The sequence below is a fragment of the Larus michahellis genome, chromosome 1 (assembly GCF_964199755.1).
Source record: "Larus michahellis chromosome 1, bLarMic1.1, whole genome shotgun sequence".
Taxonomy (NCBI): domain Eukaryota; kingdom Metazoa; phylum Chordata; class Aves; order Charadriiformes; family Laridae; genus Larus; species Larus michahellis.
Genome location: NC_133896.1, coordinates 98050509 through 98063430, shown reverse-complemented (window position 1 = coordinate 98063430; position 12922 = coordinate 98050509). Strand labels below are relative to the sequence as shown.

General features: G+C 43.3%; 1 protein-coding gene across 5 annotated transcripts; it reads right to left on the bottom strand.

The window, feature by feature from the left end:
• Nucleotides 1-411: 411 nt before the first annotated feature.
• CCDC181 (coiled-coil domain containing 181) lies at nt 412-12230 on the bottom strand. 5 transcript variants are annotated; one of them, XM_074595029.1, is made up of 6 exons: nt 11983-12230; nt 7367-7527; nt 5883-6860; nt 3368-3514; nt 2076-2230; nt 412-1475 (listed from the first exon to the last, which is right to left on the bottom strand). In XM_074595029.1, the coding sequence occupies exons 2-6, from the start codon at nt 7502-7504 to the stop codon at nt 1313-1315; spliced, it is 1581 nt and encodes a 526-aa protein (XP_074451130.1). In that variant the 5' UTR covers nt 7505-7527; nt 11983-12230; the 3' UTR covers nt 412-1312. The 5 variants fall into 5 exon arrangements, with proteins under 5 accessions (XP_074451130.1, XP_074451120.1, XP_074451138.1 ...); XM_074595019.1 differs by having other exon boundaries at nt 11895-12150; XM_074595037.1 differs by lacking the exon at nt 11983-12230 and adding an exon at nt 9776-9836.
• Between the last annotated feature and the right edge of the window lie 692 nt (nt 12231-12922).

The window sequence follows — 12922 nt, the reverse complement described above, 5'->3', positions numbered from 1 at the left end:
GTTACAATTTTGGATTAAATATAGCTGTATTGTTTTCTCTGCAGCATAAAAGGAATTACGTGACATTGAACTGTGAAATCCTTCATTGTACTGGTCTGAGGTAATGAACCAAGAAATGCTTCCTTTGTACCTTACTAAAATTAGGGGGATAGCAGGAACTTTTGCAAACTTTCCCCCTGCATTTTGCTTGCTAGATACACGAAGCATTTCTTGACCTTGAATGTCAGGGGAAGGTACAGGAAGGAGGAATGCACTTGTTACTCATGTTTCTTATTAGCATGTGAAATTCTTATTTCATGTCCATGCCCTTTATCTATGCTGATAAAAGCTGCAACACACCCCCTCCAGTCAAACACCAGTGTTCTCTCAATATGCCTCTATCTCCAAACTGGTAAAAGAAAAATACCAAAGGCAAATTGGCTTTGCATTTATTACGCTTCCTTCTGTTACAGTACTTCCAGAAAATGATTTGAATGTGGAAAAGTAGAAGTACAATGCCAGATCACTGCCAAATCTGTTGGACACATAGCTGGACAAAATGTTCCTCATCTTCTACTGATTTTATGAGTGACCTCAGCCTATTTTCTGACAAGAGTTCAAAATTTAGCTGGGTAAGGTGATGTAGTTTATTTTAATAGACTTAGCAAACATGGACAAGTATACAAGGAATCCAGCTTCCTTGATATTAGTGAAGGTCCTAATTCACACAACACTTCTAATTTCATGGAATAGAAAACTACTGAATATGACTCACAGAAATAAGTTTCAAAAACTATTGCACGTTCACAGACATGTTAGCCTTCAGTGACCACTTCCCCTGAACTAAAATAAAATAGCCCTCTGGTCTAGCCAGAATGAACAGCTGGTCAACAGATCAATAAGAAGTGGTACAAGAAACAGCATTTTCCAACAACATAACACCTTGCACAGTCCTCATCACAAGCAGCAGCAAATAGCAATATCAATCCAGCAAAAATTCAACATTTTACATAATAGCCTGCATCCAGGAATTCATGGTGGAGTTGAGTATAAAGTGCCTTTTAAAGACATGAACTGTGTATTTATTTGCCACCCTCGCATATAGATCTCACTAGATTTGGTCAAACCAAGAAGATCCCTGAGTTATACATAAAAGCAGGCTTTTCAGCAAAATTACAAATAAATAGTAAAATCATTGTCAGTGAAGGGAATTATTAAACTTGCGCAAAAGCTTTAAAAACACCACAAAAAGTCAGTAACTGTAAAGAGCAAAAGGTCAAGCCATAAAAATTAAGAGGCTTGCCACCAAGAACTCTGAGGTTACATCAAACTTTCAACTGTAATGGTCTGTGAAGCGAAAGGATTTAGGCTCTGAATTAATGCAGTGGATGTTTTGCATCTGTTTTGCTCTTCTGGCTTCTAATCTAAGCTGCCTTGCTCTCTCTTTAGCAGCTAGTTCTTCTGCTCGTTTCTCTTCTCTCTTTCTTTTTAGCCATCTGTGGAGACAGAAACAGGACTAGAAGTACGGTTGCAATTGAAAATTTTACTTCATCTCTTCAAAGGCAACTTGCTCCCATTTAACTAGAGTCACCTTGTCCTATAGGATAAAGTTAGGCTGAGCCAAGTCTAAAAACCTGCTGCTCCTCAACACAGGAGGCACCACTTTTCTATCCCAATTCTCCTGCTTCTGCACCTTCCCCCCACCCTTTTTGTTGAGCTCATTCAATTCATGGACTCGAGGTGAATCCATTTTATTGGATTAACTTCCTGCTTGTTTAATGAACTGCATCAACCCAAGCCAGCTCCAGAACAGGCTAAAAGGGGGTAGAGGACAAGGATCTCCCATTTTCAGCAGAAGCAATTCACTATTTTGGCTCAGCTTCTGACAAGTAATTTCACAATAGTGAACAAACAACATCAAGGAATTGATGCATTTCTGCTATAGGGTGTAGGTTCATGAGGGCACGTTTATGCAAAAAAAAATTCCAAACCAATAAGGACTTCAGCAGTAAAGATGTACCATAAAATAACCACAGTCTTAAGCTGACAGACTACAAAATTTTCAAATATGATTCCCTAGGAGTAACCCTACTCACTCTTTAAAGGCTCTGTTGCATTCCTCTGTTCTAGGAAAAAAAGCAATTCCCTCAGCTTGGCGTCTCAAAATTTCAATCTGTTTTTCTTTCATGTGTTCTTGGTGCTTTTTTTTAAGCCATAACTTGAAGGCTTCTTCTGGATTCCTGCTCCGCTCCTATTTAAAAAAAAAAAAAAAAAAAAGACATATATACACAAGGCTTATCAATAAATGACCTTTATATTTAACACATTACAATACTTTTTTCAACTCTGCTGGCATCTCCCATGCACAAAACATACTTTATAAACAAACTAGAGCAAAACATGAGCAAGCATTCAAAGTGGTATGTTTTAAGAAATCCTGAATTTAGTTTTTCAAGCCCTTTGCTGCAAGGCAGAGGAACTTTAGAAAAGGGCATCTGAACCCTCAGGTTTTGGTCAGGTCATGTGCATTAACTGCTTGTCAAGAAGTTCTGATGTAAGGAACACACTTCAAAGGATTTTCTGGCTGCTTGTTCACTGCAGGATTCAATCAAGTCATTCTCTTGATAAAAAGGAGCATCACTATCTCCTGTGATTTTATAGCTATTAAGTTCATATACGCAGTTTCTACGATGCAAGCCACCCTGACAAGCAGAACAACGCTAAACATGCAAGTCAATCTAGTTCTTCACTAAAACTAACGTAACAAAAACATTTCGTGTAACTCTAAATTGTCATATGCTTAGTGTCAGGTTTCAGCTCAGATAGAGTTAATTTTCTTTCTAATGGTTGCTGTGTTTTCAGATTTGGTAGGACAGGAATGTCAATAATGCATATTGTTTTAGTTGTTGCTAAGTGATGTGTATACTAGTCAAAGACTATTTTCAGCTTCCCATAGAAGCTGAGAAGGAGCCTAGACCGAACAATAGAAAGGCCAATGGAATATCCTGTACCACAGATGTCATGCTCAGTATATAAATGGGGGTTGGCTGGGGACTGGGGGGCAGAATCCGCGATCTCTGCTTAGGTTGGGCTGGGCAACCAATCCACAATATTCTTTTACCATTATTATTATTGTTATTTTCCTTTTCTGTTATTCTGTTAAACTGTCTTTATCTCAACCGACAAGGCGTTTTTTCCCTTTCCCCTCCTTTTCTCCCTCTTCTCCCTACCCTTCTGGGGAGGAAGAGGGGTGAGTGAGAGGCTGCATGGTCCTAGTTGCTGGCTGGGGTTAAACCATAAGACTTAGCCAAGAACACAGGCTTAGAATTTGGTTTTCCTATTTAACAAGAGCACTATACATCCCAGTCCTACACTAAGGATATCTTACTTTGCTGTTCAAGTCTTCTAGCTCCTTTGCACGACGAATTCGCTTTTCTTCTTGCACTTGTTCTTTCTTCTTCTGTAACCAAGCTTTAAAAACCATCTCATTCTCTCTTCTTTTCTGTTCTTCTTGTTCCCTTTTCCTTTCTTCTTCCTTGAATGGAATTAAGGTAGTTTTTAAGAGAATCGTCTTAATTTGCAAAGGCCTTCATTGTCACAATAGACAATACAAAAGCCATTTGAGTTACATGAGAGAGACACAAAAATACTGATGAAACAAGAATATTCAATGACTGCATCATAGTTGATACTACTTTTAGGAAGAAACAAGTTTGAGCACTTCTGCGGTTCGGGTTATGTTCACATACTTTCTGTTTAACCCTTTTTGTGATTACCTCCATTTCCATGATACAACTCAACTCACAGATATTTGAATAGCAACAGGTGAAGACTTTTTAAATTAAGCCTGCCCAATAGCTCTGATTGATTTAAAATCAGATTAAACTGATGCATTTTAAAAATTAACAAAACTCTCAGGCTTGTTGGACCACTAAACCCTAAAGGATATTTAACTACCTATGGACTGCAGGCACTACCTTATAAATAAGGATTTTTTTTTCTGGACATAAAGTTGTAATGTATTTACTTAAGGAGTGTTAACAGCTTAACACTTTTTTCAAGTTTACAAAAATTATTTTTACAAAATTGAAAAAGTTTTTTGTAAATATTATTCACATTTTAGCTAATGACAAGTACCTACAAAGAGGAGAAAGGCTTCAAACAAGTTCAGAAAGCTGATGAGGACATTTTGCCAGGTTTTGATTCTCTTTGACACAAAAGCTACAATCCCCACTAATTTCAGCACTCAAAGAAATCTATTCTTGCAAACAGATGATGTTCCTCCCACCTACACACAACTTTCAGACTACTCTCCAAATTTACAATTTGTGATCTACTGAAATGAAAGAATCACCACCAAAATGAAGGAAACGGATTCTAGTAATGTCAAGAAATGTTTCATGCCTGTGAAATCCATCACAGAATGGAAGAACTCCATTCAAGAATGAAGAAAATACAGTAATACATTCTTACCTTTTCGTAAATCAGCCAAGAGGAAGAGATTTAGCACACACTGTTAGGAAAATAACCTTCCTTACCTCCACCATGCTACCTTTTTACTTTAAATAGGCGGAGCATTGTGTGAAGAGATCAAGTCTTTTGTGTACAAAGAAAACACATCAGTAACTCTTCACATTTCATACCCCTGGTTACTGAGCTAAGGCTCAGCAAAATTTTTAAATAAAGCAGGCTAGACCTGCTTCCATGGGTAGAAAGCAACTTTGAAGCCACTTAATCCAGGTTACTTAGAACGCTGTGGCATAGAAAAATGGTAGATGTTTCCATGCTGTTTTTATAGAGCAACATGCATAGTAAGCTACCTTTTTGCAATTGTATCATCATAATGTGAAATTAAGCAAATGTTTAAGTTTTTTAAATCTTTGGTAAAGATTTCTGAAGTTCCTGTTACTGCTGTCAGAGGCTGCCTCTCTATTAAATATTTTTTTTTCTTAATAAGGAGGTGAGAAAGAATTAAAAGGGTTTTTTCCCAGTAATACATAAGGTACTGATTTGATTTTCTAGAATTTTTTTTTTCTTTTAAATTACTGCCCTTTATAGATAGAAGAAGAATAGCTGCAGTACTGGGAGTATTTTCTTCTTTTTCTCCTCTCCCTAGTGCCCAGTTAAACCAAATCAGAAGGAAAAGTAGTATCCACTAGCAGAAAAAGGGGAGAATAACCTACTTTGCAACAAACTAATTGAGAAAAGTTACAACGCTCACCCATGCAAAAACCTTTAGAGAAAAAAAGTATCCAGTTATATTATCGGTCAACACGACTTCACCTGCATGCATCTTATGCAAGCAACAAGGCACGCCGCTTTTGAAGTCAGCTGTATCTTCCATACACGTTAAACACACCCCGCTTTGTTCATAGTTCTCACAGTCATCCTCCTGTATAAATCTTATTTTATGACTGAACACTCTCACATATGATAATTGCCTATTACATACTTTACGAGCACCCAAATGAGCACCTGCATTACTGTGGTTAATGTTAACTTCCCACATTGCAGTGTAATCTATGGAGATGCGATACCATGTGCTACGTTCCAGTAAACAGTGGGGCTGTAACGGAACCTAGGTAGAAAAAGAGTCAATAAGCAAAAGCAGTAAGTACAATATAGCAGAAGGCAGCCTATTTATGAAGGATATATTGAATAAATACTTGATTTCTCCTGTAAGCAAGGCATGATCCTATGCCACTCTGTGGGTTTTTTTTTTTTCTTTTAAGGAAAGGAGTTTTGACAGATTCTGTACAAACTCCAGAGGAGAATAATGATAATTATTATTATTATTGCCTCTTTTATCATGGAAAAACGGAGTAAATGCCATGAACATGTGGTCTCTGAAGCAGAGGAACTGTATGGTCACTGTGATCTACTTGTTGCCTCTATGCCTTTACCTCTTTCCTCAGTTTTTCTTTCCTTTGTTCTAGCTGCTTCCGCAATTCTTTTTGCCTGGGAGAAAGACAGTAAGTGGAGCTTCTCACAGGCACATTTGCAGACTGCACTCTCTGTGGAGTCTTCCGTCTTCCCAGTCCTCTTGCAGCACTGATAGCAGAATTTGGTCGACGCTTAGGGTTAGATGGAGGCTTAGGGAAATACACACACTCTTCTCCACCATGAGCAACAGAATGTGCTCCTGGTCTTACTGGAGGTACTTCCTTCATTCCAGAGACAGTGGCAAAAGGACCGTAGTGTGAAGATTTTGGAGACGTATGTTGAGTTTCAATATCAGTAAAAGATACACTTATAGGGGGCAAAAAACCCTCGCTTTCAATGTCATGTAAACTTAAGAGTTCAAACTTCCCATCTTTTTCCACTAGGATTTTGCCATCCTTCCTTTCCTCATCCTTGCCAGCACGTGGTGAAATTGATGTGCTTTCCTGTCCCATTTCATTAGAAATGTGCAACCGAGATAGCCTATTTGAAACATCATCTCCTCTTCCAAGGTCAGTTTTACAAACTTCAGCATCTTCTAGAGGAGGAACTTCAAGATCCACCAACTTATCCTTAAATTTTAATTTTCGTTCTCTGTTCTGATCCACAGGAGCCTGATTCTCCAGGAGTTTGTTTGCTTCTTCAATCTTTTCCAAGATGTAACGCTTTATTTCTTCATCCTCTTCCTCATCCAGTTCCTGCTGGTTTTCCAGCTTGGATTCCTGGATAGAGCTTTCACTATCGGTATCAGATACACGGTCACCCTGTTTAGTATCAGGCCTGGATTCCAAACTCTCTTCATTAGAGGGTCTCACTTTGGCATCTACATCTGCCTCTGAATGCTGATCTGGATTTTCTTCCATTTCCTCATTGTCTTCCTCAAACTTGTCCACAACTTTAACAATTTGTGCTTCAGTATCCTCTTCATTTTTTTCAGGATTCTAAAAAAATTAAAATAAACTAGTCTATTCTCCCAACAAAGAACAGTATCAGAGAAAGAGAAAAGAAATAGCGAGAGAGAAGAGCAGTACTAACTACCCTAATTCTAAAAAGGTTGTCAAATAGTGCATGTCATAATTAATAGCTTTTTTTGGCACTAACAGTTTCTCCACATTCACATCTGCACAAAGTTTAACTAACCACCAGCAATCAATGACAGCATAAAAACAGAACGTGTGTTGCACAGACACTTAAAGGAACCCAGAAGTACTTTTGAAACAAACATATTATTTTCAATGAACACTGAATTTTCTGTTTAAAACAGTTATAATCAAACTAACCAGTTCACTGAATTATTTTCCACTATAATTTCAAATAAACTTCCTTGTCAAAATTCAGTGAATATACCTACACATTTCAAACCATATTGAATTTTGTGCTTATGATTCCAAATAGTACTCATTTTTGTCTTCTAAATATGACAACTAGCCTTTAATTTAACAAATACCTCTCCTTCACCAAGGTCTTCTTTTTCGTCTTCATTAATTAGCCATTCAAGGTCTTTTTCAAAGTCATCCTCATATTCTCCACTTTCTGTTAAATCACCCATATCTGCTGGATCCCCTTGGTCTTCCTTTTCACTCATTTTGGCGATGTGTTAGAACAATACTATAAAGAGAAAACAAGATTGTTTTAAAACTCTAGTGACACATAAATATAGAACATTGATATGTCTTATGGCACCCACATCAAGCTTGTGAGCAGTATCAATACAACCATGTTGGGTAGTGCCACAGCACCTCACAACTAAGGATCACTAATGGTTTATAAACACGAAAAGTTTGGGCACTTCCAGCTCCCACTACTAGGGCAAAATTTGAGTCAAAGCAAACCGAGGTGACTTAATGTCTTGCAGTGTGTCTCTGACACAGCTAAGACTAGAACTCATGATCTCCTAAGTGTTAGATCAGCCACTCATCATTCTTTCACTAGTTTGTTTAATACTGTTTACAAAAGCAACTTAAAAGAAGGAAATGTTGATTATTCAAAAGTTCCTGTTCTCTTTGTTCCCTCTGCCCTAGGCTAGAAGGTGCCACTTCTAAGTGTCTCTCTAGTAGGACAAATCTGTGTTATTTACAACATACTAAAAGAACCAGATACGAGCATTAGCATATGGCAACACAATACGGGATGTAAGAGTTAGCTCTGACCCTGGACGGCCCTGGAACAGCAGGACAGCACTTGCTGTGTGACGATCCTGCCCTTCCAGACAAGAAGGGTTGCACCTGGACTTCCCAATCTGTCTAGCACTTTGCCATACATTTTGTAAAAACCCTTTCATCCAGAAGATGCTGCTTAAATTCCTTCAAGCTTTTGTTTTAAATTCTGATGAGCATCCAGGAGTTCTCAGTTATTTACTCACATGAATACCAGCTCCTCTTCTTAAAACTGTTTCATGCTTGACAAGAGCGCTGCTCTGTTAGACCTCAAAATTTAGTCAAGATTTTTTTAAGAGGAAAGAACAGTAATAAAGCTGGGCACTTTTGTTGCAACCTTGTTTGTATGCAAACTTTATAAAAGCTCTTCTTTTTGTTTGATCCGTATTTTGTTCAAGAAAATCTGGCATTTTTTTCTCCTAGTTAATTTATTTTTTAGCCATCACCTGCCGCAAGAATCACTCTAGATTTCTCTGAGTTTAAATTTTCAAATTTGTTCAGACTGTTGCCCTGGCTTTCCACGCCATGTCTATTTCCATCATGCTTTTTCTGTACCTCTTCTCATACGACATGTCATCCTTTTTGCTTGGAAATGCCCCTTCCTTCACAAATATCCTTGGTTTGGGTGGTGACATGTACCTGGGTTCTTAGTGGAGATTACTTTGCTCTAGTACGTATTCAGCACAAAAAAGTACTTTGTTTTAACTTCATAATTATGGTAAGCAGATGCAAAAGCTACAAAGCTGAATTGCACCTTTAACAAAACACGTTCACATCAGTCTGTGACACTCAACACAAATCCAGAAAACTGTTCAATTTATTTTGGATATGTCTAATAAAGGAGAGCAGCATAAAAATCAGCCTCTTCTATTGTAACATAAAGTAGTCATGGCTGAAGAGATAATTTCAGTTTAATGACCTTGTTTCAGAAAATCCTGAATCAACTCCTGTTCTATTTAGGGTCTTAGGAAGTAAAGAACAAAGTGCTTCAGTTTTAACAGGGACCAAAAAATATTCAGAAAATCCCAAGCCTTCGTTTTCACCTGCTTCTAATTCTAACTGGGGGGGCGGTGGGGTGGTGGAGGGGGGGGCGTGTGCTGTGGCTGGATTGTTGTGCAAAGCTCAGTAACGCCTCTCCGCCGTCATACCCAGGCGCCGGTCAGGCACAGTCACAAGGAGAGGGTCAAAGTGATGGACTGGACTTTGCTTACTTTGCCCTCTTCGTACCAACATCTACACACACAGACAGACTCAGAAGACCGAACCCAGCCCTGTTGGGGCGGGGGCCGCCCAGCCCCGCGGCCGGCCCTCAGCGCCGCCCGGTGGGCCCGGCACCGCCCCGGCTCCCCGTTTTAAGGCGAGGAGACCGGCGGACGGCACCCACCGCCCCACACACTCCGCCTCACCGCCGCTACTACCAGCAACCGCCATACGGGCGGAGCAGCCTCTCACCTGGCCCGGCGACCGCCTCCCCAGGCACAGCCGGCAGGTGAGGCCGCCGGCCGCCTCACCCGGCACTAACAGCTCCCCACGGGAACCGACCCCGCCTGCCTCGGACACCCCGCTCACCGCGGTCTCGCCGCGCCCCGGCCCGGGGGCCGAGGTGCCGCCGCCGCCGCCGGCCGAGGCCCGCCCCGCCGGTGCGTTCGGCGGCGTTGCCATGGCAGCAGTGGGGGCTGGCCCCCCGCGCCGCCGCTCACCTTCCCGCAGCGCCGGTCACCGCCGACGGTGGCCCCCGAGGACCAAACCCCGCTCCGCCGCGGGCACGCGCGCGCTGGCGGGTCGGCACAGCCTGTTGCCATGGGGACGGGCCTCCGCGCAGGGGCCACCCCCCCCCCCCCCCGCCAGTCTTTGTCCTGCGTTTTCAGGGGTGAGGGCCCGTCAGAAGGCGCTTTATTTTCCCATCGCCTTAGAAAATGTCACGTAACGCTCGGAAATTAAAGCAAAGCATATCACGGCGGGCGGGGACCCGACGGCCGTGAGTGCCCGGGAGAGGGGCACCGTTCCCGGGGCCAGCCGAGAGCCTTTTGATGCTGTTTACATTATGCGCTTGCCTGGGAGCGGCCTGCGCATCGGCAGTTGTTGTGTTGTATTATTCATGCTCGGGCTGGCAACGAGCAACTCGATCAGCGCGAGAGCCAGCGGCATCAAAATTTGAGCTTTCGTGGGTGAAGACAAGCGCCGCGTCTCCAAGAGGGGGGCGCTCCCGGGGGGAAGGAGGGAGTCGTCCTTGCTGGCAGCACCACCCCACACCCGGCTGTGGCCCCCAGTTTTGAATACACTGGCCCAGCAAAGCGAAGGGTGGCAGCCTACAAATGCACCAGAAAGCCGCACACCTCAGAGGGCAGCACGGTCCCTGCGCTAAAGGGTTAACGATAATGAGAGTAAGTGCAGAAAATAGGCGTGAATACATTCAGCCAGGGCGTTGATAACCCTCAGAGTAACGCGGGTAGAGTCACCCTTTCGCTCAAAGTAACGCGGGGCAGCAAGCTAAACCCCTTCAAGGTGGGGTTCAGGAGGTCTCTGAAGGCAGTTGTCATAGGCCACACATCACAGGAGGAGGCTGGACTCTACGACCTTGGGGTTTCTGCTAATCCCACACCCTACAGACAGAAAGAGAAACGGGGTTTGACATTGATTGTGGCAGGTTGCCAGCGCTCCCTGATATTTTCCTGAGGTAACTCTCAGGTACCTGCTTGGCAATGGTTGCCGCTGTACCTGGGAAAACTTCAACCAGCAACCTCACCCAGGGTCACGCAGTTCTCCTCTGCTGGAAGACAATTTGCTGAACTTCTGATTTTCCACATTTCACAGACGGGTGGCTTCGACAAGTTCATAGCAGAATGAAACAAAGAGGGCTGGGCGCAGTATCAAAGCTTTATGCTCCACTTCTATCCTACAGCTTTTATGCTTCATCTTGCAAGTCAGTGCCACCCCTTTTATTCACAAGAGATGCTTTGTTCAACTAATTACAAATCCGTGTGATTGTATGACAAGGATTAGACCCCGATGCTGGAAGACCAAGCTGTGGTGCTTGATAATGATAATGTAATGATACCTTAAGGTCAAACTAAATCCATGCATGCATTCATTAACCCGTATGTCATTAAATTTAGGTTTTCAGATGTCCCCACCTGTGAGGGAGCTACAGAACACGGTCTTGAAAAAATGCAATGGAAATAGCTGAGCAGTACAGGGCTCCGAGCACAGGCCCCGACATGTTGCTCTTTTCTATGTCACTAATGCTTCAGACACTGTCTAGGGAACACTGATTTACTCAGAGCAAGTATGTTTGGCAGAGAAAGGCTGCCTAACGCCTCCAGAGCGATGTCAAACAAGCACCTTAACACCTTTTGCCTGTTGTGCAGGAAACAGTTGACACTGTCAAGAGTAGTTGCTAGGAACAGGGTCCACATCTCCCAGTCTCCTGCCCCTTCCATAACCAAAGTCCCTCTTTCCTTCCCAGTACTTGGCTACGATCACACTGGTAGAGAAGAAAATATAATCACATCCACGCAGAGCCCTTCCCTTTCCCCAAGAGCACTGCCAGAGCAGTCGGCTGTTTCACACACACACACAGAGCTACAGCGTGGTTGGGAGTAACCCTGCCATGCCTTGGTGGGCTGTCAAAACCCATGCTAGCCCAGAGGGACAGCAGTGGGTGCTGCTCCTGAAACAGCCTCTGGTAGCTCTTACTATCCCTCGCCTTTTGGACAGAACAAGCCCAGCAACTGGCCTCTCCCCCTAACACTGTGCCATGTCTCACCAGCATCATAGCAAGCCCAGTGCAGGATACACAGATTCAGCGATAACACTCACCTCCAGCAGCCCCCGGCATCAACCGGAACAAAGAAACAGCCACAGCATCCCAGGGAGGCACCCCAGCCCCGCGTAGTATTTATCTCACCTCCATCAAGCTGCACCATGCACTGTTTTGCAGATGTGGGAATTCAGATCCTTGACAGTAGCTGGGTGTCCCTTTACAGCACTCTCAGCTGTACATGGAGTGGCAGGATGCGATGGGAGGAGCAAGGAGGATTGCCATGGTTCACGTGGACCTGCTTCGCTCGCAGGCAAGAGCAGGCTTAGGATTCTTGTCACAGCAGCTTTCACCAGCACCAGAGATGTGAAATGCCTGAATCCGCCTTAAAGGGCAACGCTATACCTGTATGAGCTACTAGTTACCTTCCTGCCCTATGCAAGCATTAATGCATAATCCCCTATGCACGGGGGGATTTTAAACCCCCACACTGTCAAGAAGCTCATCCCCACACAGCTGACTCCTGTGGTCACCCAGAAAAGGCAGATGAATGAAATTCAGAGCGAGCCTGACATGCTGACAGTCCTATCATTTCTGCCTCAGCAATAAAACTCCCAATGCAACACTTGCAAGAACGGCAGTTTTTCCTAGACCTCCCTTCCACCGCAGACCACCCATTTTCTCTTGGTTTTGGTGCTGTGCAGAGGGCTTGTTGGGTAGTAGCCCACTACTGGGCTTAGGTAGGTACTGCCCACGCTGAACTACATCAAACTGGCAGCAGATCTTCAGAGAGCACCTTCCCCTCCAGCCCAGCCTGTACCATCAGGCACAGGTCACCTCTTCTAGATGCACAAGACAGAGCTTTCCAAGGCAGTCGAGTGTGGGTGTGCCAGCAGGGGGAAGTTTACGGCGTTTCTTCTTTAAGGCCTCAATTTTGTAATTAGGTCAATGTAAATAGAAAGGTCCTCCTGCATCACAAACCTCTACCTGCTTTCCCTTACAGTCACCGTCAGTGAGACTGATGCTTCCTGACCAGGGTGACCCTGCACCAGTGAGTAAGTAATTTTCTCCCCTGTTGGGCCAGTCC

Bases quoted from the DNA above. Each gene is read 5' to 3' on its own strand.
- CCDC181 (XM_074595029.1), bottom strand. From the start codon at position 7,504: ATGAGTGAAAAGGAAGACCAAGGGGATCCAGCAGATATGGGTGATTTA. The intron at 6,861-7,366 runs GTATTTGTTAAA...TAATTTTTTTAG, and splicing joins AAGACCTTGGTGAAGGAGAG to AATCCTGAAAAAAATGAAGA. The intron at 1,476-2,075 runs GTGAGTAGGGTT...CTGTCTCCACAG, and splicing joins TGCAACAGAGCCTTTAAAGA to ATGGCTAAAAAGAAAGAGAG.